Source organism: Rissa tridactyla, chromosome 4 (assembly GCF_028500815.1).
Source record: "Rissa tridactyla isolate bRisTri1 chromosome 4, bRisTri1.patW.cur.20221130, whole genome shotgun sequence".
NCBI lineage: Eukaryota > Metazoa > Chordata > Aves > Charadriiformes > Laridae > Rissa > Rissa tridactyla.
The window spans coordinates 73,936,434-73,962,417 of record NC_071469.1 but is presented as its reverse complement, the minus strand read 5'-3'; the positions used below and the strand labels follow the sequence as shown (position 1 = coordinate 73,962,417).

The following is a 25,984-nucleotide window of genomic DNA, read 5'->3' as shown; positions in this document are numbered from 1 at the left end:
TATTGCCAAAGCGGTTTTCATCATATTTAAATGGAGGGTTACGCAGAGTTTAGAAATCAGTGATGGGTTTTCCAGAAACAACCAAAGCACTACAGTGAAAATCTACCATCTTCCACCACCTTGGTCATCAGCAGAGCCGGCACGTCAGCACTGCCGATGCTGGACAACTTCATCTCCATCACTACAGCAAAACCAGCCCGCACACACCAAACTCCAGCCTCCACTAGAGCTGTACTCAAAAGGTCACTTGTGAAACACCGAGAGTGAGACAAGCTACCACCACGCTACAGCTCCTCACCAGCCCGACCACTGAGGTGTGGGGCAGACATGAAGCCCTCAGCCTGCATCAGCAGCAAGCCAGCCGTGGTTATACCCATTCTGTACCGCACAGGCAGAAGGGCTCGGTCACCTACAGCACCTCAGTAGAAGGATGACTAACAACAGGTCAAGGTCAGCAACATTTCAGAGCAACAATCTTTTGAAATTGACTGCTTCCTAGAAGACAAAGGAGAGAGTTTCCACAGAGGCTAAGAGATTCAGACAGCTATTTCCATTAAAATTCCTTAATATTTAGGCACAGAGTTGATCTCAGCATTGTGAACCTTCCCTGCCATCTTCTCTTCTCGTCCAAATAAATGGCTATGAAACAATTCCCGTGTGATTGAGAATGGACGCAATGTTTAGCCTGTTGGCAAAATCACCAGGCTTTTACGAGAAGAGAAACCTTTTTTAGGTTGTAATTAGGGTTATTAATTACATCCGGTTTTATACGCAAGCGTTAAGTTATCCGCTGTAACATGTTCCCTCCCCAAATGCACCAAGGAGGAAAGTGTAACTTAGTTTCAGAAAAAAATCCAAAAGGATCCTTTTAGATACAGAGAAAACAACTTTCTGAAGAGAAGACCCTGGGGTTCTCAAGAGCTCAGTAGGTGATTAAATATTCATACGATTCAGTAGCACTGGAAGAGGAGTTTCTGCTATGGAGGCACATTATCTCATTAGAGACTTCTTGGAACACAGATAAATATTTATGGCGAGGTTTGTCATAAATGACAACAAATTAGCAAACAGATTATAACCTCTGGTTTGACAGTTACCAGAAAAGCAAAAATCTATTTGCAGAAAGTAACTTGCTCATATTACACCACAGGGACGATTTAACTGACCATGCATGTTAAACCCATGGCGCTTCAGAAACACCCAATTCAATCCCCATCTCTCCTTTCATTCTTAAGCACAAGCATGAAAATACAAGCACTGCTACAAAAGAGGTAAGAAAAGGCGCATCTAGCTCAGCACACCTTCCCCACAAGCATCCGCTACTATTCACTACCGAGTGTAAGAAACAGTATATAGAGCGATCCTCTGGTCAAGAGCCTCCCAGTTCCAACTACCAGCTGCTTAGGGACCTCTTCAGCTAATTTGATTAATCTCTTTTATAGCCCTGATGGACTCATCCCCCCATGAAATCATATAATCAGACCTGACCTCCACAACTGTCCTGGGGGACCCATTACCATACAAGGATGCACTACTTAAAAATATTCCTCATTTTCTCTTTAAAGCTGGTATCTGAAAGGTACTTAAGGATCTAACTCTAATTTTAATTCCTCTCCTGGAAATCAACACACCCTCAAGGAAGAGGTGATGCATAGGATAAAGTAAGGGGCAAAAGAGTGTGCTTTAGCAAGCAGTTACACAGCAAGGCAGGGTACAGACTTGCAGTTGAGATACCATAACTCAACACTATCTACCTGTTAGCTGACAAGACGCATACTCTCAGTTTGGGGGGGGGGGGGGGGGAAAGAATGCAGCAGGTGAAACAACTCCCAACATCAAAATGACCGGAGTGAACCTGACTTGTACTTTGTTATTACTGTCAGACCAAGATAGCCCAGGCAGCAAGATATTATTTGTCATCCTGCTGTAACTTTCAGACGTGCCTATATGTATATCCCTTCCTTTCTACAGTCAAGTGCACCCAACGTACTTGTGGAAGAGATGGCCGCAAGGGAGTTTCCGTGCGGATTGCATGGAGTCCCAGCAAATGGCACAGTCGTCATTATTGACTGCTAGCTCCTCTGGCGTTGCAACCGCAAACCTACAAGGAAGAAAAAGGAAGAGACAGAAATAACGATTGCACCAGCTCAGCGTGACCTCCTGTCTAGAGAATCCGCGCTGAGAAAACCTTATCCTCCATGTTAACTCTTCCTTGGGAGAGGAGTGCCAGCAGGTTTGCTATTTTTTTTCTATTACTGGAACTCATTCCACAAAGGAAGACACACAAACACACACGTATCTCCCATATACCTTCTTGCAGGCACATTTTTTTTTTTGCACATCTCTGCATCCATCCTAGGTTCAAAAAGCTTTGACTGAGTATCTTCCAAGAAGTATGATCATTAGGTTGAGAACCTCAAATTATAGCATGTATGGATTTGGCTTACGTCATTTTTCTAAATGAGCTTTAATAGCTGTACCCATTAAGATGTCTTCTTGGGATCATAAGCATTTACGGTCTGACTAACTTCGGCCTCAGATTTTGCCAACCCTCATTTGTCTTTGATTTCATTTTTTTTTCTTTTTTTAAACTAGAGCCATACAAGCAGCTACTACACAGTACCCAAACACGGACAATATAGAGACGAGTGGTATAACAACATCTCACAGTACTGCTGGTGTGGAATATACCTGAAAAGGCAGGGAGCTCGCTGCCATTGGCAGCTTCAGGAGGAAGTTAGAGTGGCTCTTCCAGAACAATCATAACGACAAAACCACATCAAGTTGCTCAGACAAGAAGTCTGAGACACTTGCAACTCAAACAGCTTTGTGAGCAGCTTAAAGGGGTTTAGCGGCTACATCTTACTGAAAAGAAACAACGCATTGTGGATGAACTTCATTATGCAGCTCTTAACCTGATATTACAGACATTAAATGACTTTTCACAACGAAAACCTCAGGAATTTCTAGAGAAGTTAGTCTTCTCCATCTGGACAATAGCAGCAAGTATCAGAGGTAGTCAAACCCACTTAAGTCCACAATGAAAATGGTAGTGATGCGCAGAAAGAGTAAAACTGCCTGTTGCTCTTAAAATTAGTAAGGATGTAGCTGAGTTATGAAAACAGTGGATCAGAGATGCAGTAGGATCTGGCACAATCCTAGGTTTTAACAGGCCTCATGATTTCTCTATGTTGCCTCAGTGCAGGGGATGGAATAAAGTAATCCCAAGGCACTCTCGGCTCAACTACAAGTAGAGAGTGTTTAAAGTTGGCTTCAGGTTTAATAAATACATACTTAAAGCTGAGCAGGTTTTAATGAATATTTTGCTTTCATTTCAGGCAGTAAATGAATAGTATGGCCTAATGAAATTTAAGAGCATTTACTTCTATCACAGCCAAAGCCAATATTTGTCAACTGAAACAGGCAGAGCTTATGCACCCCAGCACCTCAGGTAGTATACAAGAGAATACAGGAGAAAAAATACCGGACAGAGTAGTTCACTTGTTGCCAGTAATATGCTACCAGTAATACTGCTTTTATAGAAGTCAATCCTACATATCTATTAAACCTGAAAAGCGTGTCCCTCTTTAACAAATAAAATGGGTAAAAACATACCCTAAGCGTACAGACTTTAAAAGCTTGATTTGCAAGATGGCATCTCTCCAGCTTACACCATGCCATCGTGTGTCAAAGGAACGCAAAAAGAATCTCAACTTCTTCATCAGGGTCCTCTCTCCAAGATCCACATCAAGATCCCAGAGCAAGGAAGAGGCTCACCTTGCTTCCATGTTTCCAACCACACGCAAGTAGTTCTTGTGCCGCCGAATTCTTCGTTGAACCTCATGAAACAGGTACCGCAGCTGCATAAAAATCACCAGGCTCGCCATTGACAACCAGATATTGCCAAATAGCTTTGGAAAAAAACAGAATGGTGATTAGAAACAAACACCACGGGAACCAAGAGGCAGCCACAGAAAATTGCATCAGGTCTTAAGAGAAAAAAAAATAATCAAGAAACCAGCACTGAAGAATTTTCCTTTTGTTGAGCCCATTCAGACTAACCACAAGCGCTCACAGGTATCGCTACTCGTTACATCTTCAGATACAACTTAAGCAGCACAGTATTTATAAGGATAAACTGTATCCGGTCCTGTTCAGTTTAATGTCCCCTGCCAGTTAAAATAATTCAGTCTGATATTACTCAGTAACAGAGCTAATTAAACACCTATTAAACAAATAATTACACAGTAGTTAATACTCCGTAACAAAGTTATTTGTGAGGACTCCAATTACACAGCAGGAAAGAATGCCAGAACCCCCCACACTACATTTTCCTCTTTATTTAAAGAGCTTCTCTGTAATACTTGGTTCATGATATCAGCAAAGCAAAAAAATACATAAAATACATATACCAAGCGCCTTTTATTTTAAGGCCAGTCTATTTGCTCAATATTATGTTCAGTATTTCATACCAGCATATGAATATGATGCATCAAATCCAGTGAAAGCAAGGTTAGCTCCATGACAAAATCCGTGTAGTAGACGTAAGTGCCTTTGCTCTCCCACGTTCCTTCATGGTTGAGATCCCAGAGATGAATTACGTATCTGCAAGAGCAGGGAAATTAACATTATTCTATCCTTTTTGTTAAATAGCATCTCTAGCATTCAAACTACTTTATCCGTTTTTCAAACAACTTCTGGATATGGATTCTTTGCCCTTCCTAAGCTCAGTGCCCACACTCTGCGCTTTCATGGGGGACTTTTTTTTAGTGTTACTGGTTTCAAACAGCAACTTTTTAAAAAGACAAAAGGCAATCAATGCTTAGCCACGCTGGCATGACAGATACCACCAGCTGACAAAGAAGATTGCTAAAAACTCCTGCATGTACCAAAAGCCAATCTTGGGATTACAGTAACTATGGACCGACGTTTTTCAGCACATGAGGTGTTTCTCAGGTGAGGCACTACAGCTTGGTGACAGACCTGGAATGCCAATAGTGACCTGGACAAAAAGGTTCTGTGCTACACATCATGTCCTACATACGCATATACATGTGCATTACAGCTGCACGTGCACATTACTTTGTCAAAGCAAAAGTTCTAGAGGTAAAGATCTTAAAAGAAACACAGTAGGATGACATTAAGTAGCATATATCAACACTCATACGGCAGCACCAATCCATTTTAATCCATGCCTCAAACTATTAGCACCCACTAAAGCTATCTATGCACTACAGAATTCATGCTTAAAAATAGTACAGGCTAAGGTTAAGCATCTTTGTCCATCTCCAAACATGCATCTGCACTGCAATAAGGTAACTACATATAGCTCTTAAATCAACACGCTATATGCGCTACCTCCTCGAACAACCACCCTGCAAAACGTAAGGTACTCACCGTAAAATCACATGAGCTGTTCTGACTGTCACAAGCAGAGACTGCGGAAGACAGGAGGGAAAAAACAAAAGGTACGTTAACAACATTCTGGCAGGGAGAGTGGTACTCAGGCAGGAGCTAAAGGGCTGTAATACAAAACGCATTTACTGCAGCTTAACAAGTTCCTGTGAACCAACAGTCACTATAGATGACCGTGGGCACAATATACCTGTGACAAACATGAAGCTCATATATAAATACAGAAGAAATTGTTCTCAAGCGCACAATGCTCTTGGAGCAGTCACTAGCATCACTGTTGTTTAAGTCTCGCTTTTTCCCCCACTACATAGGATGTATCACCTTTTTCTATTCTTATCACTCAATAGCATGAGTGATACCATGGAAGCACTTTCAAATATTTTTTCCCTTTTGCTGAGATGTGGACACTGCAAAAGTAACTTCTCTCTTTAATCATACCTCTCTAGGCTAAGTACAGAGAAAAAAAAGAGTGTATCAGAAAGCATAAGCAGATCAGAAGTACAAAGACAAGTCACTAGAAAGGCCTGGTTCCAGAATACCTAACCACATGTCCATGGCCTCTTGTCATCTAAGAAATGTGGTCCCATCACCTCTCTCTAACCTGTCAGGCCCACAGAGCCCTGTCCCTTTATTGTATCCTCCCAGCGAAAGAAAACCGGACAGGAGGAACCCCCTCCAGAGACTGTCCCCTCGTTAGCAGGGGCCAAGTGACACTGAGATGCAGGGGATTCACCATGAGCAACTGAAACCATTTCTGTAAAACTGGTCTGATGGCGTGCCTTCAGCATAAGTATCAAAAACAGTACAGAAGAACTATCAAAACCACTAACTTCCCAATATAGCAATAAAACAGTTGGTTTAAGCACTTTTTTCCACTTGTAAAAAGCATTCTTAAAATACTTTGATGGATATTTAACCCTTAGTAATACCCAACATATCTGCCAACTGTTCGCTAGTTGGCTTTAAAATAAGTATTCCTGTGACTAAACATCAGTGCAATCTTTCATCCTAAAAAGGCCTTCAGGGTAAGACACACACATCATTAAAATAACAGAAAAAAAAGGCAAGAAGGTAGCAGCAGTCATCTACCATGTTGTGCTGTTCTCATCATTAACATTCTTCAGAAAAAAGTTAAATTGGCACCCTAGCTGCTCCTGCAAGGCACGATATGAGACCCTCTTCTGTCTCCTCTTACCCCACATGTGGGTACCAGAGACTAACACCTTGCTCACACAAGGCTTTTGGCTACGGAGAAACTTTGAGCAGACCACAGAGGAAAAGTAAATATGTCCAAATCCTAACCAGGCAAGTGATGAAGCAGGGCGATTACCTGAGCTGCTGGATGGACATGCCATCGAGCACTAATTGGTGTCAAAACCAGTACACATGGCATAAAGTCTCCAATAAGGAAGACGTCTGTCAGGTAGAAATCTGAAGAGTCCAATTTTCGCAACTTTTAAGAAGTTAATGTTGCCAAGACATGATTTATAGTGGTTAGTGCTGAGGCAGCAAGAGCATCAAGATTAAAAAGACAGGCTGCTGTGGACTGGGTCAAGGTGCTAGTTTCTGGTTCCCCCACTGTTTCCAGAAACACATTTCAATGTTCTGACACAAGAAATGCTTCGCAGAAAGCCCAACATTGCATCACAAGTTACACAACTCTGTAATCCAAGGTTCTAAATGTACAGCAGGACATTTTCAGTACCAACACCTCAAGAGCTCTTGTTCTGCTCCACTACACACACGCTTCTACCCGCAGGGGCTCCGTGATAGTGGCAGACACCAGTCACGTAGATGAGCACGCGACTGGAAGGCACTCAAACCCTAAGATAATGGATGCGGCATAAGAAGCTCTACAGGAAAACATACTGTTATCTGTAAGGTACAATTCTAAGATTTGAATATCACTGTCATTATGCAGCTTTAACTGAGCTGTATGAAACAGGATTAGAGGACGGCCGCTATGGGAATGGAGTAATTCCTTCTTACAACAAAAAAGGTGCAAAGATGGACTGGACATTACTTGCTAAGCCCTAATTCTCGAATACCATGTATTAAGGCAAAACAGCTTAATGTTTACTCAAAAATACAGACTGTCCTTATTCAACCTCCTCTGGGCATTTGCAAATTTCACATCCACCCTATGCAGGAAAAAAAATGCTGACCAACAACACAGAACAAGGGAAAGCCTAACTAAAACCTGAGAAAAACATCTAAATTGCTTTATTGAAAACCCTGAGGCATCAAGATAAATCAATGTTTGCAGAGTCAGAAGAGAGAGATGAATAGCTTAATGTAACTTAATGTAATTAAATACCCACTAATGGAGGAGACTTGGCAGGGTCCCCCTCGAACAGCATCACACAAGCCACCATCAGGAAAACATTTTAGGCTGCAAGATTGAATGCTTTTTGCTGAGAGCTTGAGGACTGCCACGAGGTGTCACTGCTCGTAACTGCACAGAAAGAAACCTAAACGTTTTATGCCACTTAATGAGCGCTGGGTATTAAAATCATGGAAACTACTCATGGTCACCTAACCCATATAGGGCATATTTAAATGGTTCAGGGAAGGGCGAGATATGAGACAATCTCACATAGGAAATATTAAACAGACTAGAAGTCTTTTGCTTGGAAGGAAAGTCAGAAGGGGAACAAGAGAAAGGTCTACAAAACAACAAATGGTGTGAACAAGAGTAAAAAGGGAATGAGTCTTTGTGGTTTTTCACCATAAATGTATTAGATGACAGCCAGGGACATTATCAGACAGAAGACTCAAAACAACTAACAGAGCTCTTTTGTGTACAGAAAGCCAAGTTAAATGTGCCTTTGGATATTGCGGAGGCCAAAGTATAAATGAGTTCAATAAACAATCAGACAAGTTTCCAGAGTCCATCTGGGGCTATCAAGCCCAACAGGCTTGTGCAATGCTCAGCTCAGGAACGTCCTCAAACGCCAGCCGCTGCAAGCAAGGGTAGAAGACCCTTTCCTATACATTCCCCACAAACCTCCTCTGCTGGCCACCAGCGGCTGCGTGGATCCATGGCTTGGCTGAGGACCACACATTTATGCTGACCGAGCCCCTCCTTCGTTAACAAGCAGACAGAACAGCTCCCACCGAAATGAAAAGCTGGGCCCCATCCTGCAACCCAAAACACGTACACCACTACATGGCGCAGCACTAACGAGGCAACACTTTGGCACTGCAATGCTCCCTGATAAACCTGCCCCATGCTGGTACAAGGCTGATACATCCTTCTGCCAAGCCAAGATAAGAGACACACCACCAACGAGACCCCACCTATTAGGGACACTGACAAATCTTCAACACCCTTCCACTGGGTAATTACAAATCTGGCCTTGCATTTTCTCACATTTAAGGAAAGGTAAACTGACATATTAAATAACCGAACTGTGGTGTGACCAGCATCATATTCTCCTACGATCAGCTGACCGTTTTCTTTCCCCCCTCACTAACTCCCAAGTATGAATTCAAGATCGGAGAATAACCACACACTCTACTTGTTATCTGAACCAAGGATGTGTTAACACGACTTGTTTGCAATTACTCTGGTTACCACCCCTTTGTTTAAGATTATTACTTCCTCGGGCAGAGCGCAACAACTCACCATAACATTAAAAACATACTGATGTTCACCCCACAAACACATTGATGTTGACTCCACACCGCAATGGGTTCAGGAGTGCACAAACATGGGCTGCTCATCTCAGCTGAGACGCATCTCTCTGCACAAACGTAAGCAAATCCCCCTGAGTATGCCTTAAGGAAAGGATGTTAGTCTCGTTCCTTTTTGGGGGAAATTAAATAGAAAACACAGCCTCAAAGAAACAGGCTGAGGTGCGCATTACACTTTCATACACACTCTCTCCCTCTCTCTAGCAGCCATTTCAACTAACCCCTCTTGCAATGCTCATGAAGCACAACCATTATTTTTTCATAGGCTGCCATTTCATTTCAGCATCACCTTACGGATTTATCCTCTCATTCTCTTCTTCAGATCAAGATCTTTTGCAGGCTTAAACTCTAAAGAGAGAAAGCAAGCTGATCTGGCAACTACTCTAGAAGACGGGAGGGCTTGTTTGCATCTTCGGAGTTTCTTCCTTGTGGGAAACTAAAAGAAAACCAAGAGACCCCCAAGTGAGGGGTGAAAAGCAAAGCAGAAACCACGACACGTTATGAAGGAAGTCTCACCTCTGCTGCCATGAAAGCCAACGTGTGCATGCCATGGGTGTAGCCAATAATACCACAGACGACTGCTAATCCACAGCAGGAGAGGAGCATGGCTATGAGCAGGGTCAGGACTCTGATGTGGCTGCTCATGGGTGTGGTAGGAGAAAAGGAAAGCTGCAACACAAACATATAGGTGCATAACAGGTTTAAAGGAGTACTTCAGCCACCCTGCCTTCCATAGTCGCCTCACCAAACAAGTCCTCATTCAGGAAAATCTTCTGCTTTCTAGAATAAAACCAAGACCTCAACCACACACTGTAGTAATAAATGATGCAGAATAAAGCTAAAACCACACACCACCCCAAAGTCCCGCTCATCTTGCTCTCATTTACGTTCACTAGGCTTTTAAAGTCAGAAGGGACCATTACAATCATTTGATCTAACGTTTGGATCACCCGTGCAAGAAAACCACAGGCACTTTCTCACACAGTAGTTTCTGCACCAAATCCACGGCATCTGCTTAAGATGAACACACGTTTTAGAAACACACCTGAACTTACACAGTCTTTGAGCAATAAGAATAAATGTTCTGCCAATTTTTCACTCTACAGCTGATCTGAATTTGTCCAGCTTGATCTTCCAGCCTCTAGTTCTTCCAATGTCATTTTCTTCTGGAATAAAGAGACACCTCCCTGAAAAATTTAACTTGCACCTAGAGACTGCTGGACAGAACCTACCGAAAACGGTTGTCTCTGAATAGCATATATAGTGTATTAATTCTCTAAACTACCTTAAAGGTAGGCTACACCTAGGCTGTCTAAATAAAAGACAACTCAAGAGGCAAGGTATTCAGGTGGTCCATCCCGTTATTTTCAGGGCAGGAAACGGAAGAAGACGACAAGGAAAAAATAAGTTGCCCAAAGCTTCGCTCTGGTCTGATGGATGAAGTTGGCTCCCATGCTTTGTTTTTAAATTGGTTCTTTCTTGTTCATATCTGGTTCAGCTCCACATCCCCCTGAGTTTGCAAGGCAGATCACACAAGTACCGTTTGTCCAAGTAAAAAATTATGATATGTGCTTTGAAGGCAGAAGGCATATAATAAGGATTTCTTCCCACATGGGCTTTGTTCTTTTACAGCTTTCTGAACAACACTAAAAATACCAGATGACTGCCTTGTTCACTTCTGTCTCAGTTTTCCCAACCCCAACCAATCTAGTTTCAAACTTTGTGCTTAGCTACTTGTGAATTAACAGGCCCTACTGGATATTAATAACAAAAAAAAAATTATTACAAAGCACAGAGCTATCGAAAGGAAATTCATAGATTCAATTTAGTTCAAACTTTTATTCCAGGACAGAGGAGCTGAGGAAAATGCGTGTCCATTATAGATGTTAAAAGGGCAAGATTTATTGTTCAAATTCCAGTTCCTTCTTCCTTGCCTAGCCTTCAGTTTCTGTGTCTCTACTGAATTTATTCCTGGTGTTAACAGAAACTGGGATACAGCTTATGGAGAAAATTGCACTGTATATTGTAAAGACATGGGCAGTCAATATTTGGTAGATGTAAACGAGCTTGAACCCCGAGCACAGAATCCGCAGACATGGGCGTTAGGGACCCATACTGAAGGGCAGCAATCTAGGGGATGTTCTGTTGTCAAGATTTCTTCACTAAGGAGAGCTATGAAGACATCTCACAGAGTTATGTAATAGTAATTACAGGGCACGCATAAGGAGCAATTTATCAAAGAAAATAAGTATCTTCAGCTCCATTTGTCTGATGGGAAAACCGAAGGAGTGAGATTGATGTTGCACTTTAAAGCAAGTATTCAAAGCTACTGGGAGGTGCACGTGCTCAGCACCGCAGGGTGGGGAAAAGGCCTAAATGATGTGTTTGTAATCTATTATGAGCCAGTGCCCAAACCAGACGCAGAATTTGCATGTCCCAAAAGGCAGCCCTTCATCAGAACTTACATATTCAAAGCGATCCTTGCAGAGCTGAACCATAAGATGAAGGAACACAAGTCCAGAGAACCAGAGGCACCACATCACCACTTCTTCCACTGTCTGAACATTCAGCACACCAAAAATGAAGATGAACTTGTAGAAAATAAAATTCCAGAATTTATCCTTGAGATGCTGTAAAGGAAGACATCCAGTTACTCTCGTGAAAGCACCGGCAATCCACATGCAGGGGAGAGAAGGAGGGGAAAAGAGAAAGAAAAAAAAAAGATGGAAGTAGAAATGCGACAATAGGTTAGCAAAAGCCTGCTGCACACGCATCTTGAATAGTATTTGTTACCCCTACTGAATTAAAAACATATTTGAGATATTAGTGGTCCTTAGTACCTATCTAGTCTTTTTTACCACCACAGCATAATTGTGCAATGTGGCGTACAACGTAATTTCCTGCCATACTTCTAAAACTTTTTAAAACAAACCAAGTTTCATCTCAGTTTGATTCTCCACGCCCAAGCGACACAGCTCCTGGGCCGCAAACACAAAGTCCTCTTTGCTAGAAGAACCGCCACAGTTAGTTAGACAAGATGCCCAAAGAGCCTAGCACCTCGCTTCCGAAAACCTGCCAAAAAGTACAGACGATTAAGAAAGGATGACAAAGTCCGCTCTTAAAAAGCACAATGCCTGCAGTGGAGAAGGAGATGGATGAGCAATGAAAAAAAAAAAAAAAAAAATTATTTCCACGCACAATGCAGTATGAAAGAAACAATACGATGGTCTGAAGCAGTAGATAGCAAGCCAGCTTGTTGGGGATAAAAAAAAATATGAAATAAAACGTTTTGTTAAAGAACACGATGAAATCACCAGGAGTTTAGTTAAGACAGGCCCAGAATTTCTTCATGATGCTGCCGTTTTTGGCACGCCAAGATTAATAACCAGCTTTCTTCTACATGAGAAGTGAAACATATTCCCACTGTCCAAACGCACAGGGATCCACACTGCTACTGCTTTTCACTTCAGTTATTAAGAGGGTAGAGAACATCCTGGAAATTATCACCGGTTAAAATTCCACATCCTTAGAGCCAACACAGACGAAAGAAAGTCTGGCCCAATGCAGTTTGAGAGTGCCTTGTTTTTAATACGCTTCACTTGGAGGCTCTACAGGGTGCAAATCACAAATACAATGGGCGTCGAGGGATCCATGGCTATTAAAGAAGCTTCATGTGCCTCAGTTCTGCATGTCAAAAATCCTCGTTTTTCCTAAAGAACTGCACTTACATCTTTTTTTTTAAAAAAAAAAAACCAAACCATACGAACACACTTCAAACCACTGCTACTGCATTTACACAGAGCAACTTAAGCATCTGACTTTCTCCTTTTTTAAAAAAATATACAGATATTATTCAAACCACTGCTGCTGCTTTTATCTTCTGCAGGATCCTGTTTCTAAAAAGCCTGGGCTTTAATGGTTCCCTTGCTGAATTTTTAAAAACGTTCTCAACTAGCTCAAGAGCAGGACGAAACAGCTGGAGTTTTCAGCCCTGCTTACCTCCCTCCTCTGGCACATGCCCTCTTAAACCTGAGGGCAGATAAACCACCCGCTCCGCGTCTGAGGATGGAAAGGGCTCCTCCAGCAGTCAAGGCACAAAACAAGGTACCAGAGAGAACTCATCCTGCCAGTGCTGATAACTTAACTACGAAACACAATGCAGAAATGCTGCCAAACGCAAACTGAATAGGGAAGAACACTTTATAAATATTCTTAAGTGAGGCACGCTTGTACGAAATCTGACAACGTTCATTAAGGAAGCAGGATTTTCAAGTCCACCAATGGGCTTATAAAATACAACAGCAATAGTGAAAAAGAAAAGTTGCCTTCAGAAATAAACTGGAAGCTTGTGGCTGCGGGTGTCCCAGCTAACCAGGAAGGGTTTTCTCGGGCAGATTGTTTTCTGTATGGTTTTACCGGACAACATTTTCAAAAGTGAGAAGTCCAAATGGTAAGATTTAAGCTGTTCTAAAATTTACTTTTCTTGTGTAGTTTCAACCATCCCATACAGAAAACCACACCAGTCGTACACCAAGAAATTACGAACCAGCACAGGTACCCAAGGCGACAAACAGCTGTCTCACCTGCCTCTCGCTGACACGAAGGGGACCGAACACGACGCACTGGATTAGCTTAGCAACCAACATCAGAAAACAGCAGGCAGTGTTCACTAGTACCTGGAAAGAAATAAAGCAGTCAGCAACAAATACTTTTGCCCTATTTAGAAGAAGAGAGAGAGAGGAGGGGAAAGAATGAGTCTAACAAAACCTACCATTGTTCACAGAATAGTTTTAGTTGCCTTTTTTTTTTTTTGGTGAAATTTAAGCCTGGCCTCTTCCAAGACATGTACAGTAGCTGATAAGTCACTTAAATTTTTTCTAGAAACACTAACGCAGTCAGTTTGATACACCAGTATATCCAACACATAAGCCTACCTCTTCACGGTAAATTGTTTTATATAGATTAGCAAATCTTAGCACCAAGGAACGTGAGGACAAAACTTACAGATCACCAAGATGCTCATTGTTTTTAACGTAGGACAAATGAGAAAACTCCAGTTTGAATCTGCTGTTACAGGAACAAGATTCATTGTCTCGAAACATACTGAATAACACACCCCCCCTTCTGTAACAACACTGCTTAAATCCGTCCGGGGAAACTGCTTTAAAGCAAAGCAGCAAGGAGCAGAAAACTGCTCCTAACATTTGACAAGACACTTGTAATTAACTTTTGACCTATGCAGAACACTAATAAAGGGGAGGGGGGGGATGATGAAGCGGCCTCACCCTGTTATTTCTGAAGAACATACAATCAACTTTTCCAGTGCTCTTAATTTAAGGTCCTGAGACCGAGCTTCGACAGGCTGAATGTGCTCGGTATATTCAAAAATCAGCGCCCGAGTCAAAAAGCAAGCACGTTATGGAGCAGACATCCAACTAATACCACCTTTGACTGACAGACACGTGGAAGCTCAACAGCAGCCGTGCAACTAGGTTTCTGGTGCCCCCTCGCTCAGACTTTATTTCAGCTAGAGGAATTACTGAGCCGAGATGTGTATAACACTGCCGGGTTTGGGTTTTGAGAGCAACAGAATTTTTTTTTCTTAAACGGTGACAATGCTTCCTCTTACCTGCATGACTTTAAATGTTATTTTAAAAATATAAGAAGGTGAAGCTCGGGCTGGGAATACCTGATGGTTCAGCAGGACACGCAGTGCTTGGAGAAGGGCTAATGCACAATCCAACCCGCACCGCAGCAAAACACCCCCAGAGCTTCGCCCAAACCCACCCATGGCTCATGGACAAGCCCAAGCCCTGAACTTTGAGGCTTTCAGAGAATTGCCCAGGTTGGAAGGGACCTTTCAGATCATCGAGTCCAACCATCAACCCAACACTGGCAAAACCCACCACTACCCCACGTCCCTCAGCACCACGTCTGCCTGGCTTTTAAACATCTCCAAGGATGGCGACTCCACCACTGCCCTGGGCAGCCTGTTCCAAGGCTTGACAACCCTTTCCATGATGACATTTTCCCTAATCTCCATCCTAAACCTCCCCTGGCGCAACTTGAGGCCATTTCCTCTTGTCCCGTCGCCTGTTCCCTGGGAGAAGAGACCGACCCCCCCTGGCTACACCCTCCTTTCAGGGAGTTGCAGAGAGCGAGAAGGTCTCCCCTCAGCCTCCTTTTCTCCAGGCTGAACACCCCCAGCTCCCTCAGCCGCTCCTCACAGGACTTGTGCGCCAGACCCCTCACCAGCTCCGTTGCCCTTCCCTGGGCTCGCTCCAGAGAAGCGAGTTCCCCGCAGCCCCATCGACCCGGCAGCCCCTGAGGGGAAGCGGCCCGTGGCCCGGCTGAGGCCCCCTCCTCCCCCTTCTCCCGGGACCCCCCTCTTTATTTTCACACACCAACAACCAGACACCCCCTCCCAAGCCCGCCCGCCTTCCCCCCGCCCCTCCCCGGCCGCGCTGAGGTGCCGGCGGAGGCCGCGCCGCCCGCCCCGGTAGCAGGCCGCGTCCGGGCCCGCAGGCCCCGCCGCCGCCCGGGGCTCACCCAGACGCAGAGGCTGTCGGAGAGCAGGTAGTAGGCGACGTCCAGGGCCCGCGGCCCGGTGGGTTCGCCGCCCGCCGCCCCGCCGTCCGGGGCCTGGCTGAGGGCGCGGTAGGCGCTGAGGCCGGTGGCCAGCAGGGCCAGGGCGCTGAGGGCCGTGTAGGTGCGGAGGCTGGGCCAGGGGAAGCGCTCCAGGAAGAGCAGCGGCATGGCGGACACCTCGCCGCCGCCCGGCCGCCGGCTCGCTGCGGCCTAACGCCCGCCCCGCCGCCAACGCCCGCCCCTCCACGGGGCCGGGCCAGGCAACGGGCCCAAACCGCCCCCCCGCCCCAGCACTAACCGCTCCCGGCGCGCTGAGTCACGGCCCGGGCGGCGCTGCCAGCCGGGCCCGGGCGGGACGGGATGGGACGGGGAGAGGCTCCGCTCCCCCCCGGCCTCCACACCGCCGCAGGGCTGCGGGAAAGCGGAGGGTTCTCCTCCGGTGGCCCCGCGACGGGAAAAGCAGGGAATGGACACGACGTCCCAGAGCTCTGCCAGTGGCAGCTTAATGCAATTATTAACGAAAATTACTGCAAGGGGCAGACAGCGATGGAGATGGGGGATACAGGTTAATGCCTGGCCCTGACAGCAGCGCTTTGCTGGTTGTTCTCTGACTTCCAAACCTCCACTATCCCTCCTCCCTTCCCCACACCAGAACTGTTCCGTTCTACACACCACTACTAGCTTTGTTTTCCCTATCTGGTTGTCTAAGAAACCATACATTTTGCTAACTACATGTCCAGCCCTTCCATCCATACTTCTATGGACCACTGTGTCCAGCGCTGGGGCACCAACAGCAGAAGGACACGGAGCTGTTGGAGCGGGGCCAGAGGAGGCCCCGGAGATGCTGGGAGGGCTGGAGCCCCTCTGCTGGGAGGACAGGCTGAGAGAGCTGGGGGGGTTCAGCCTGGAGAAGAGAAGGCTCCGGGGAGACCTTCCAGCCCCTGCCAGGCCCTAAAGGGGCTCCAGGAAAGCTGGGGAGAGAGTGGAGTGATAGAAAAAGGGGTAATGGTTTTAAACGGAAAGAGGGGAGATTTGGATTATATTTCAGGAAGAAATTGTTTGCTGTGAGGGTGGTGAGCCCCTGGCCCAGGTTGTCCAGAGAAGCTGTGGCTGCCCCATCCCTGGAGGGGTTCAAGGCCAGGCTGGATGGGCCTTGGTGTGGTGGGAGGTGTCCCTGCCCAGGGCAGGGGGTGGCACTGGGTGGGCTTTAAGGTCCCTTCCAACCCAAACCATTCTGTGATCCACAGGACCAAAGTAAAGAGCCCTACCACTCAATTTTCCAGTATTCTTTCAGTATCAATCCCATGCTGCGCAGCTTCATTTTGACTGAAGCTCCAAGCTGTCACAATTGTTCTGCACGTAGCTTACCCCTACAGCTGGCAACAGAACCAAGCACTTTGGCAAATCTCAGTTCTCTTGGCAGCGGGCACTCTCCAACGATGCCTTCATAATTGAGGACACCACATAAGCAACAGTGCATCTTCTGATCAGAGGCAGCATTTGGAACCAACTCTTTAAAAGACTTAAGCAAAACTACGGAAGGCTAAAGGGATTCATTAGGAAGGAACACATCCAACTGGAATTGATGTTTAGCCAAGCATGTAAAAAGAAAAAACGCTATAAAAGGTTGATATTTACTAGCCACAGGAGACTGAAATGTTGAGGTGAGGAAGCACGAGTATCCCCTGCAGGATGACACAGCATGCTGGTCCACTACAAGAGCTCACCATAACATGGAACCACTTGCATATGACATTAACAAAATATTTCAACATGACCCAAATTCTGTCCTGTAGCTACAGAAAAATATACAAAATTAATCTCACTTTCCATATTTTAACTGGACCTCAGGCCAGCCCAACAGAATTTGTTGGGGTATTACTTTCTTAAGGGGGCACAGAGGGAAAAGATATACCTTATACCCCCTCCAAGCCTTGTACACAGTAATGCTTCCAGATCAGTTCTCGTAAGCTTTGAGCAAAGGCTACGCTTGCCTTTAAGTACTTATACTCCCTCAAAACAGCAACTCTGTTCTCTACGTTAAAAAAAAACCAAAAACCCAGACTCAAAATTATGTTGTACCTACTCATACTGTTTAATCTCTCTCTCAGACTAACTCTCTGCTCAGGGATGCAGATCAGAGCATCCGAATGGTCCCTGAACGGGTTAGGTCCTCCTCTGGTTTCCAGGATCTTCTGTATTCCTGAAGGAAAGCAATAAAGTTTAAAATATGTACCTCCTACAAGTAGGAGACTTGTAGGTACAAAGACTAAAGCAAAACAGAGACCAAAAAAACCCGCCAAAAACCCAAAACCAAACAAACACAGGACAAACAGAATCTGAACCATTTTGTTTAATGTTGTACAAAAAAAATTCGGTGAGTATTACAATGAAATGTGATTAAAACACTTATATCACATTGCCACCCTACTACCTAAACAGTTGAGATTCACTTCTCTATTCATATCATAGAAAGTTTAGCGGCCTTCAGGAAAAGAACGACATAAAAAAAATCCTTGCATCACACGTATTCTTTTCTCTACATTTTAAAGCTGTGCTCACAGAGACGGCTTCTTCTATCGGGCTCTTCAGGCATATGGGAATTCAGTTGTAAATAAAGTTGAACCTAAAATTAAAAGGATTATACTAAGTGAGGAATTTTCATTCTTTTTATTTAAGTGACATCTTGGAATAAGCAAATGTTTTGTTTCTGTTCTTGATAAGCCTCCAGCTGACAGAAGAAAAGGGAACTTTTTAGTAAGGCAGCTTTACAGTATAGCAGGAAGCATGGTTTTTAACAGCTAGTGCTACACTAGCATTGCCCATCAGTCTCTTAAGGTTGCAGAAGAACTAATTATTAACATTTCATCTCTCAAGAAAGGTTCACAGATATGAAAATACCAGTGAGATTTATGTACTCTCATCAGCAACTCTTTTGCAGCATTTCTGCCATCAGGGCCAGCCTTATAATACTCCAAGGTAACAGACGGACATACTCAACAGCAGAGCTGATTCTTCTCAACTAAGTTTCACAATAAACAGCGTTCACGGGGTGAAAGCAAGCATCCCTCTCAACTTCCCAATGTCCGTTCTTTGGAGGCGTCTGTTGCACTGATACCAAACCAGCATTTGGCTGCATAACAGCCGGGATTTTGCTGGTACCCAGGAGAAAGTATCCACTGTCTTTAGAGGAAGAGGAAGGGGAAGAGGAACCCCCAAAACTACAACTGCCAAAACTGGGACTAGATAGAGGGGAAAAAAAACAGAGCTCGATACAAGCTTGTTATGGGCAATACCAGTGCCGACATCCTGCTAACAGATTTTTTTCATCAAAGTAGGTGGATGACAGAAGTACTTCCCCAAGTAACAGCTGACAGCCCGTGGGATGCCCGAACACTTGCTGAAGTAACAGAAACCAATAAGACTAGAGCGCTCTGGAGACCCGAGGTACAAACCATTTTTAGGTGAGAGCGCCAAAAAGCGTGTACACTGGGAAAAGGCAGGAAAAAATAGAGCTGTCCCTACCGACACTTGCGTTATAAAGATGCTACGCATGATAAACTCTAGAACACAGAGTCTGAAAAACCCACCACATCTAATCAACACAAAGCTGTGATAACATGCACACCTCATTCAGTGCTTCACACACGCATCTTGGCTTTTACTCCCTAACAGCACTTACAAGAAGCTGTTCCTTAGCATGTGCACAGCTTCACCCTCACTATATTTCACATTTTCCTACGCTACAACTGCTAGACAGCACTTTGGTGCTAGCAAGTTGCAATCAGAGCCTCTAAATTGTCTGTCACACCTTATCCGAGGTAGATTCTGAGCTCTTTGGGATAGCTGCAACCTTTTCACAGCTGGTTTCTGTAGTGCCTAGCATTGCTCTGGTTTCCCACGGCAAATGTGTTCCCAAGAACTATAATACAAATACATCCTAATATACCTGCTCAAAAGTTGAGGAAGGCTGGAAATAATGGGTCCATATCCTGGTGCATTGTCATAGAGCTCAAACAACGGTGCAGCGACCAGCTTGTAATTTTTTGGGACCGCAAACAAAGCTAAAAACAAATACAAGAAAAACCACCACAGATTCAGCCAAGGTATCACCACCCTTGATACATATACCTCAAAACAAGATCACTTTATAGCACTCGAGTAAGTTTATTCCTTTTCTAGTTAAAGATGGGGTTCATGTGCTATACATCCACTGATGCATGAGCAGGAATGAGCAATTACTAGCAACTCATGTTCAAAGAATCACCCATCTTCAAAACTGGTATCAGCATTTAATTTTGTAGTGATCTACTATAAACAACTGCAAGCATACAAACACAAACTTGGTAACACATTTTCTTGCATGAAATGCAAGCATTTAGACGTTGTTATAAATACAACCCTTTGTTGCAAACAAACACTTACCCTTTTCTTGAAGCTGGACCAAGAAAAGCTTTTTGTGCTCTTTTGGTTTTGTAATATGAGCTGGGATATAGGGATACTGGAAGAAAAACCATAAAAATTGGTTGTACAGAGCTTTGAAAATATTGTGCAATCTTAAGTGCTACTTCACAAATTAGCAAGCACTATGCGTGCTTTCAATGTGTCGAATTGTTCTTTTGTGTCATCAAATAATGAAAACCACTTTTATAAAAAAGTACTCAGAAAGGAATGCTGTTGCTGTCACAACTATTGACAGGATCTAAGTACTCCTGAGCAGTTAAACAACCCAACAAGACAGAAATGCACAACTGAGCAAGTATTTTCAGTACTAAAGCATTTAGAAACAGGGTAGCATGACTATTTGATTCACAGGGCAGCTGTTCCATATGCAGCCGCGCAGGAGTTTCCATTGTGGCTACGCTAGGGATTTAAATGGTGTGTCTGGCTCAGCACAGGACTGGAAGCTATTACATCCAGTGGTTTCTCATCCATGAGGACAGATGCGAGGAAGGAGAGGGGAGTTTCCCCAAGAAAAAGTCTGTAGTTTCTCCTCCACCACAGAAAGGAGGTGAAATAGGTAAAAACCAGAAAAACTAATTGCTCATGCAGCAGGTACTCAAAAAGCCCAACTGGTAGGTTGAAGGCTTTTGGAAGAACAATCAATACATGACTGAAGAAGATGAAAGTCAACATGAGTACGCACCTGTGGAGGTTCAAAGTTCGGTCTCCACCAGTTACCAATGCAGTCATCAATCACCCAGTCTTGCTGAACACCATCCTGACGACCCAGTATCTATCAAAAATCCAGTTACAGTCAAAACTCTAAATACCCCATGTCAATTTTTTTAGAAAAGATACAGTGGAGGCATGAAGACTTGCTGTAATAAGGGTCTGGTGTAGTTCAGAACTGCTCTGGAACAGCTTTTAATAGATTTAAAGAGTATTTTTGTATAAAGTGACATTTTTTAGTAAAAGCCTCACCCGTCAGGACAAGGACACTCTAGACGGTGTTTCAAATTCCACGCTGTATTCAGTTGAACTGAGTCCCGTCGGACCAATGGGAAGAATGAAATGCATTGTTACACTACCTGACAGAATTAATTTAGGTTACGCAGAGAGCATGGGAGGTTAACTGGTGCATTGGGAAGACTATCTCAGAAGCAAGTCCTCATCAATTGTGCTCCGCAACATATTTTATTGCCCATCTGCACACTCACTTGCCTGAAGCCAGCCAAAAAGCAAAGCTGCAAATGAACACAGGACTTGAGCAGCAGGTAGGAGGAGCTCAGCCACTAGACTGCTCTGTCACACTCACAATGCAGATAAATTAAAACTTACTGCTTTATGTGTTAACTACCCGAGAACATCATGAAAGCACCAAAATAACAGAAGCGATAAGACGACTACTGTAATGCTTTGGCTTATTCTAAGTCAAGTCTAAAATAATCCAACATTCTGGGATAGCAACATAATGAAAGAAAACAGACCTCTGTCATTAAGCGTTTGAGCCCTTCTACCTCATCTTCTCCTGGATTGAGTTCACCACCAGGTCTGTTAAAATAATCAATGATGAAAGCTAAAGTTATGTTTTATTGCATTCACAGACTTCCACAGGTAAATAACGATGTGCTTCCAGGCAGGGAGTTACAAATTCACTCAAGGCCTTTAAGTCAGAAGTTCCAAATCTAACTTTGTCGAATTTGAAGGCAATAGGATAGCTTTCACCAAACCCGTGACTAAAATGACTACTGTATGTCCCTTAACAAAAAACACCCATTATATAAAATACTTTATAAAATACTTACAAAATATAAAATACCTGCAGGACAAAGGGTAACAACATCCACAATAATAACTGGGAGACTTAAAAGGTAAAGTTTTAACAATAATATAAAAGCACCAGAAGTTGAAGAAAGGGTTGCAAATACTGACCATATTTGTTCTTATCTCAAAGCCAGCACTCACTGAAGCACACAGGAAGCAGAAAATAAAACTCGTGTGGGGAATCATCCTGCATTTGATGTAAGGTTAATGAAAAAAAACTAAACCCACACTTTTATCATTATAAATTTTTGCAAAACTTCTGCAGTGTAGCATATTTTGCTCACACACATCCCCTAAAATCAAGATGTCAAAGAAGAATCCAGATTAAACATTAGGTTTCAAGCACACGCAATTCAGAACAAACAATGTAAGTGTTAAAAACATAAGACCAAGAACACAAGCAGGATAACTCGAGACAAGTCAAGCCCATTCAGTTTAAAAAAAGAAAACGAGCACCACCACCATCACTACAATCATATGATCCAACTACTGAAATTTCACTCTGGCACTGATAACCATTAGATGAACTGAAGCAATTTTCTCAAATTCAGAAGCCTACCTTTCTTACTGTGCCCAGCTCACCCAATAGTTTGTAAACAAGTATCATTCTGTGTTTACTGGGGTTTACTACTTGAGCTTCACTTCACCATTTTTGTAGCCATAGCACGAGCAAACGTAAGCATAACATCTTTCACAATGTAAGAACAACACACTACCTACCAATAGTAAGTTTTAAACAGGATTTTACCATAGTGATGCACTGAAGATTTCCAGACAGTTCGAAACTGTCACCCCACTCACGAGCAGAGTCAGGCAAATAGATGAAAACCCCACCATTCAAAAAGAGTTTTCCCACGGGAAGTCTTGGGAAGAAATGAATCCCATTCAAAACATCTGTCAGTGGAACACACTTTAACCTCTAGCATGCGTGTTTAGTGGTCTGTGACAATAAATTTAAATGAAATGTTACATTCAAGAAGCAGACACTTACAGCTTGAAAAAAGTTGTACCCAGCTGCAGTAAGAGCACGTGGGGCAGCCTGTGCTCATGTACAATCAGAACTCCTTCCACTGTCCGCCTCATGCCGATCTTGTCAAACTCTTCCCTCATGCGCTGAAACCGAGCTGCCACCGAACTGTCCTTCTCATACAGGGGCTCCTTTGTACCAAATGTGTAATTTGTCAGAGGATACCTGCAAGGGGGGAGAAAATATATTACTGCATAACAAGAAATCTAAATTTAAATCACTCTGACACAACACGCACCCCGAGGCAGAACCTTCTGTGCTTGATGGAACAGTATCTCATTCACAGTACTGGGCTAGAAGTTCTTGTTTGTGACTTAGGGAGCTCCTATCGCACCAAGATCTGCACTATGATACATACAAGTGCAGAAAGTCCTGCTGATCGACACGCTAGTGTGGTGCTGGTTCAACAGAAGGAAAGAAACCCAGAAGAATCAGCAGCAACTGTTATTAAACAGCCACTTCTTTGATCTCCACACCGCAGAGAAAAGGCAGCCGAGGCTCTGAGAGGCGCTGGGAAAGGGACAGGAGAAAAAAAGCTCTGCTGGGAAGGAAGCAAGCTGCACAGGACAGTGTTTTTTTTACGCAGAAGTAAATGAAGAGCCTGAGAACTAAACTGTCAGAAGCGTTTTTGTTTTGAAGTCGGAAATCAGACATCTGGATCACAGAAGAGGAGAAACGCTGAGTGTCTAAGGGCAGGGCCGAGACCCTGGAGTAAGATCAAGAGTTTGAGCAGATCACTCCGCTGGGCTAGGTGCTGGACCTCTGCCTCCTCCAGTGACACTACAGTGGAAACTCGAGAGATTTCCTCAGGTAAGAGGGACTGAGAAGAGTCAGAAAAGTAAGGAAAACTTAGGCAAGAAATCAGTCATTCCTAGAGAGCACAGAGGGCAACAGGAAAACATTGTTGAACAGCAAAATCCAAGTAACACAGCAATCTGACAGCACAAGGCCTGGAGGGAAAATGGGATCGTCAGACTAAGTCAAAAAGGGAGAGGAAAACTGGTGCTGGGCAGAGCTCTAACAAGTTATCATCACGGTTTTATTGACTTGTGGCATACAGCAACTGAATTAACAGAATAAATGACTGATTTAAAGGGAGTGTTTTCCTTGAGATGCATCTCATTGTGTATTCTTTCCTCAATACTTAATCATGTCAAACTTAAGCAGTATATACTCTTCCCCTCCTCAAACTCCCCCTCATGTTTTACAGTGGCAAAATCACAAGTCAGCTCCCCTTGCTTCACTTATAGCTTAGAACCATCTACATTCCTTTTTCCATTCATTTCCATTTTAAGATACACAAAAAACATTATTAACAAACTACTATGCAAACTCTAATGTGAATACATTAGTCTGTACATCAAAATCCTTAGCCTATACTTTAAAAAAAAATTGATGTTGATAACACAGCTTCCTGCCCAGTCTTTTTTGAGAAACAATATAAAAATATTACAATCTCTCAAGTTTCTAGTTGAACTTCCAAAAAACTCCTAATTGTGAATAAACTCAGCTATACCAAAAAATACATGAGTCTCTGTGATTAATACCTAAAATTGAATATTAACTGTCATAGTTAACATTTTTCTGTAGTAAACGTGTTTCTGCAACTTGACAGACGCACTTATCAAGAATAAATCCATCTGAGTTTACCGGAAGAAGCTACAATATAGGGATTCTCATACCAAAAAAGTAAAACTTTCTAGCAAATAGTTTGCAACTCTGACAGAAGTAAAGTTTTTTCTGGTAGCAACCACTCTGAATTTAAATTACAATACCTGAATCACCAGGCACACCAGGCAACCATATCCTACTGACTACACAGGGTGAGCCCACACTCCATCCAGGCCAATGGCCTGCTTCTCTCTCTGCCGGCAAAGGCAGATGCCTATGAAAGAGCATACCAGAGAAGATGCACGTATGATGTTCACCATGCCTAAATACTCCATAACTTTGCTATTTGGGGTTCACACTTCATAAAATGGTTTAGGTTGGAAGGAACCTTGAAGATCACCTAGTTCCAACCCTCTGCTAGTGTGACACCTCCCACCAGACCAGGTTGCTCCAAGCCCCGTCCAGCCTGGCCTTGAACCCCTCCAGGGACGGGGCAGCCACAGCTTCTCTGGGCAACCTGGGCCAGGGGCTCACCACCCTCACAGCAAACAATTTCTGCCTCAGATCTACCTAAATCTCCCCTCTTCCAGTTTAAAACCATTCCCCCTCGTCCCATGGCTCCCCTCCCTGATCCAGCGTCCCTCCCCAGCCTTCCTTGGAGCCCCTTTAGGGACTGGAAGGAGCTCGAAGGTCTCCCCGGAGCATTCCCCACTCAGATGCTGTTTCTATATCCTAAAGCATGTACACTAAACGCCGCACATTCCCCCGATAGCTGGCAAGCCTTCAGTGCCCACAACATCCTACAGTGTGGCGTTTCACAGCTTCACAGCACGCCACTACAGGGGTAAACAGAGCCCTGACTGGCAACTGGGCTCTCCCCTCGGCCCCTGGGCCGGGGGCGGCCCTTACAAGGCCGGTACTGAGGGAAAAAGCCCCCGCGGGCTGCCCAAGGGCGGCCCCGCGGCTGCTGAGGGAGCGCGGAAGGGCCCGTTAGCGGGACGGGAGTGGACGGGCCCAAGCCCGGGCAGGCCCGAGGCGGCGCTCACAGGTTGATGGTCCTCTCCAGCGTGAGCGGCTTCGTCTGCTGGATGTACTTGTTCCCGAACTGGTTCACCCCGCGGGGCCAGCCGGTCTGCGAACGGTTGGGCGGCACGACAGACATGGCGGCGAGGGAAGCGGTCAGTGCTCAGCGGCGGGAACGGCGTCCGCCATTAACCTCCCCGCCAGGCCGCACACCCGCCGGAACCGCCCGCCGCGCTTCCGCCGCCACCATAGAGAGGGGACGCTCTGCCCCCTCCCGCCCTCTCACTGGCGCTTTGCCGTCGCGCCCCGCCCTCCCCCCTCGCCCTCATTGGCCAGCGGAGCGCCCCGGCACCACCC

At 44.4% G+C, this 25,984-nt stretch overlaps 2 protein-coding genes across 6 annotated transcripts in view; both read right to left on the bottom strand.

The window, feature by feature from the left end:
* AMFR (autocrine motility factor receptor) overlaps positions 1-15,921 on the bottom strand; it is a 30,791-nt gene extending 14,870 nt beyond the window's left edge. For 3 of the 5 annotated variants that reach the window (XR_008466009.1, XM_054199002.1, XM_054199004.1), the window contains exons 1-8: positions 15,661-15,921; positions 13,695-13,787; positions 11,577-11,741; positions 9,628-9,780; positions 5,398-5,438; positions 4,473-4,605; positions 3,778-3,911; positions 1,991-2,101 (exon numbers count right to left, since the gene is read on the bottom strand). Coding sequence is in view for 4 of the 5 variants with exons in the window: in XM_054199002.1 (XP_054054977.1) it covers positions 1,991-2,101; positions 3,778-3,911; positions 4,473-4,605; positions 5,398-5,438; positions 9,628-9,780; positions 11,577-11,741; positions 13,695-13,787; positions 15,661-15,867 (1,037 nt within the window). In the remaining variant the exon portion in view is untranslated. The remainder of the gene's footprint in view (positions 1-1,990; positions 2,102-3,777; positions 3,912-4,472; positions 4,606-5,397; positions 5,439-9,627; positions 9,781-11,576; positions 11,742-13,694; positions 13,788-15,660) is intronic. The other 2 variants (XM_054199001.1, XM_054199003.1) reach the window with 2 other exon arrangements.
* A 2,116-nt stretch (positions 15,922-18,037) lies between these two features.
* NUDT21 (nudix hydrolase 21) lies at positions 18,038-25,884 on the bottom strand. Its single transcript, XM_054199009.1, has 7 exons — positions 25,651-25,884; positions 22,958-23,158; positions 21,630-21,693; positions 20,846-20,935; positions 20,125-20,200; positions 19,649-19,763; positions 18,038-18,325 (listed from the first exon to the last, which is right to left on the bottom strand). The coding sequence occupies exons 1-7, from the start codon at positions 25,764-25,766 to the stop codon at positions 18,304-18,306; spliced, it is 684 nt and encodes a 227-aa protein (XP_054054984.1). The 5' UTR covers positions 25,767-25,884; the 3' UTR covers positions 18,038-18,303.
* Between the last annotated feature and the right edge of the window lie 100 nt (positions 25,885-25,984).

What these genes read in the sequence shown, in the direction of transcription:
- NUDT21 (XM_054199009.1), bottom strand. Translation starts at nt 25,766, where the DNA reads ATGTCTGTCGTGCCGCCCAACCGTTCGCAGACCGGCTGGCCCCGCGGG. An exon ending in CGAACTTTGAACCTCCACAG is followed by an intron (nt 20,201 to 20,845) that starts GTGCGTACTCAT and finishes TTTTTCTTCCAG; the next exon opens with TATCCCTATATCCCAGCTCA. An exon ending in CTTCCTCAACTTTTGAGCAG is followed by an intron (nt 18,326 to 19,648) that starts GTATATTAGGAT and finishes TTTTAATTTTAG; the next exon opens with GTTCAACTTTATTTACAACT.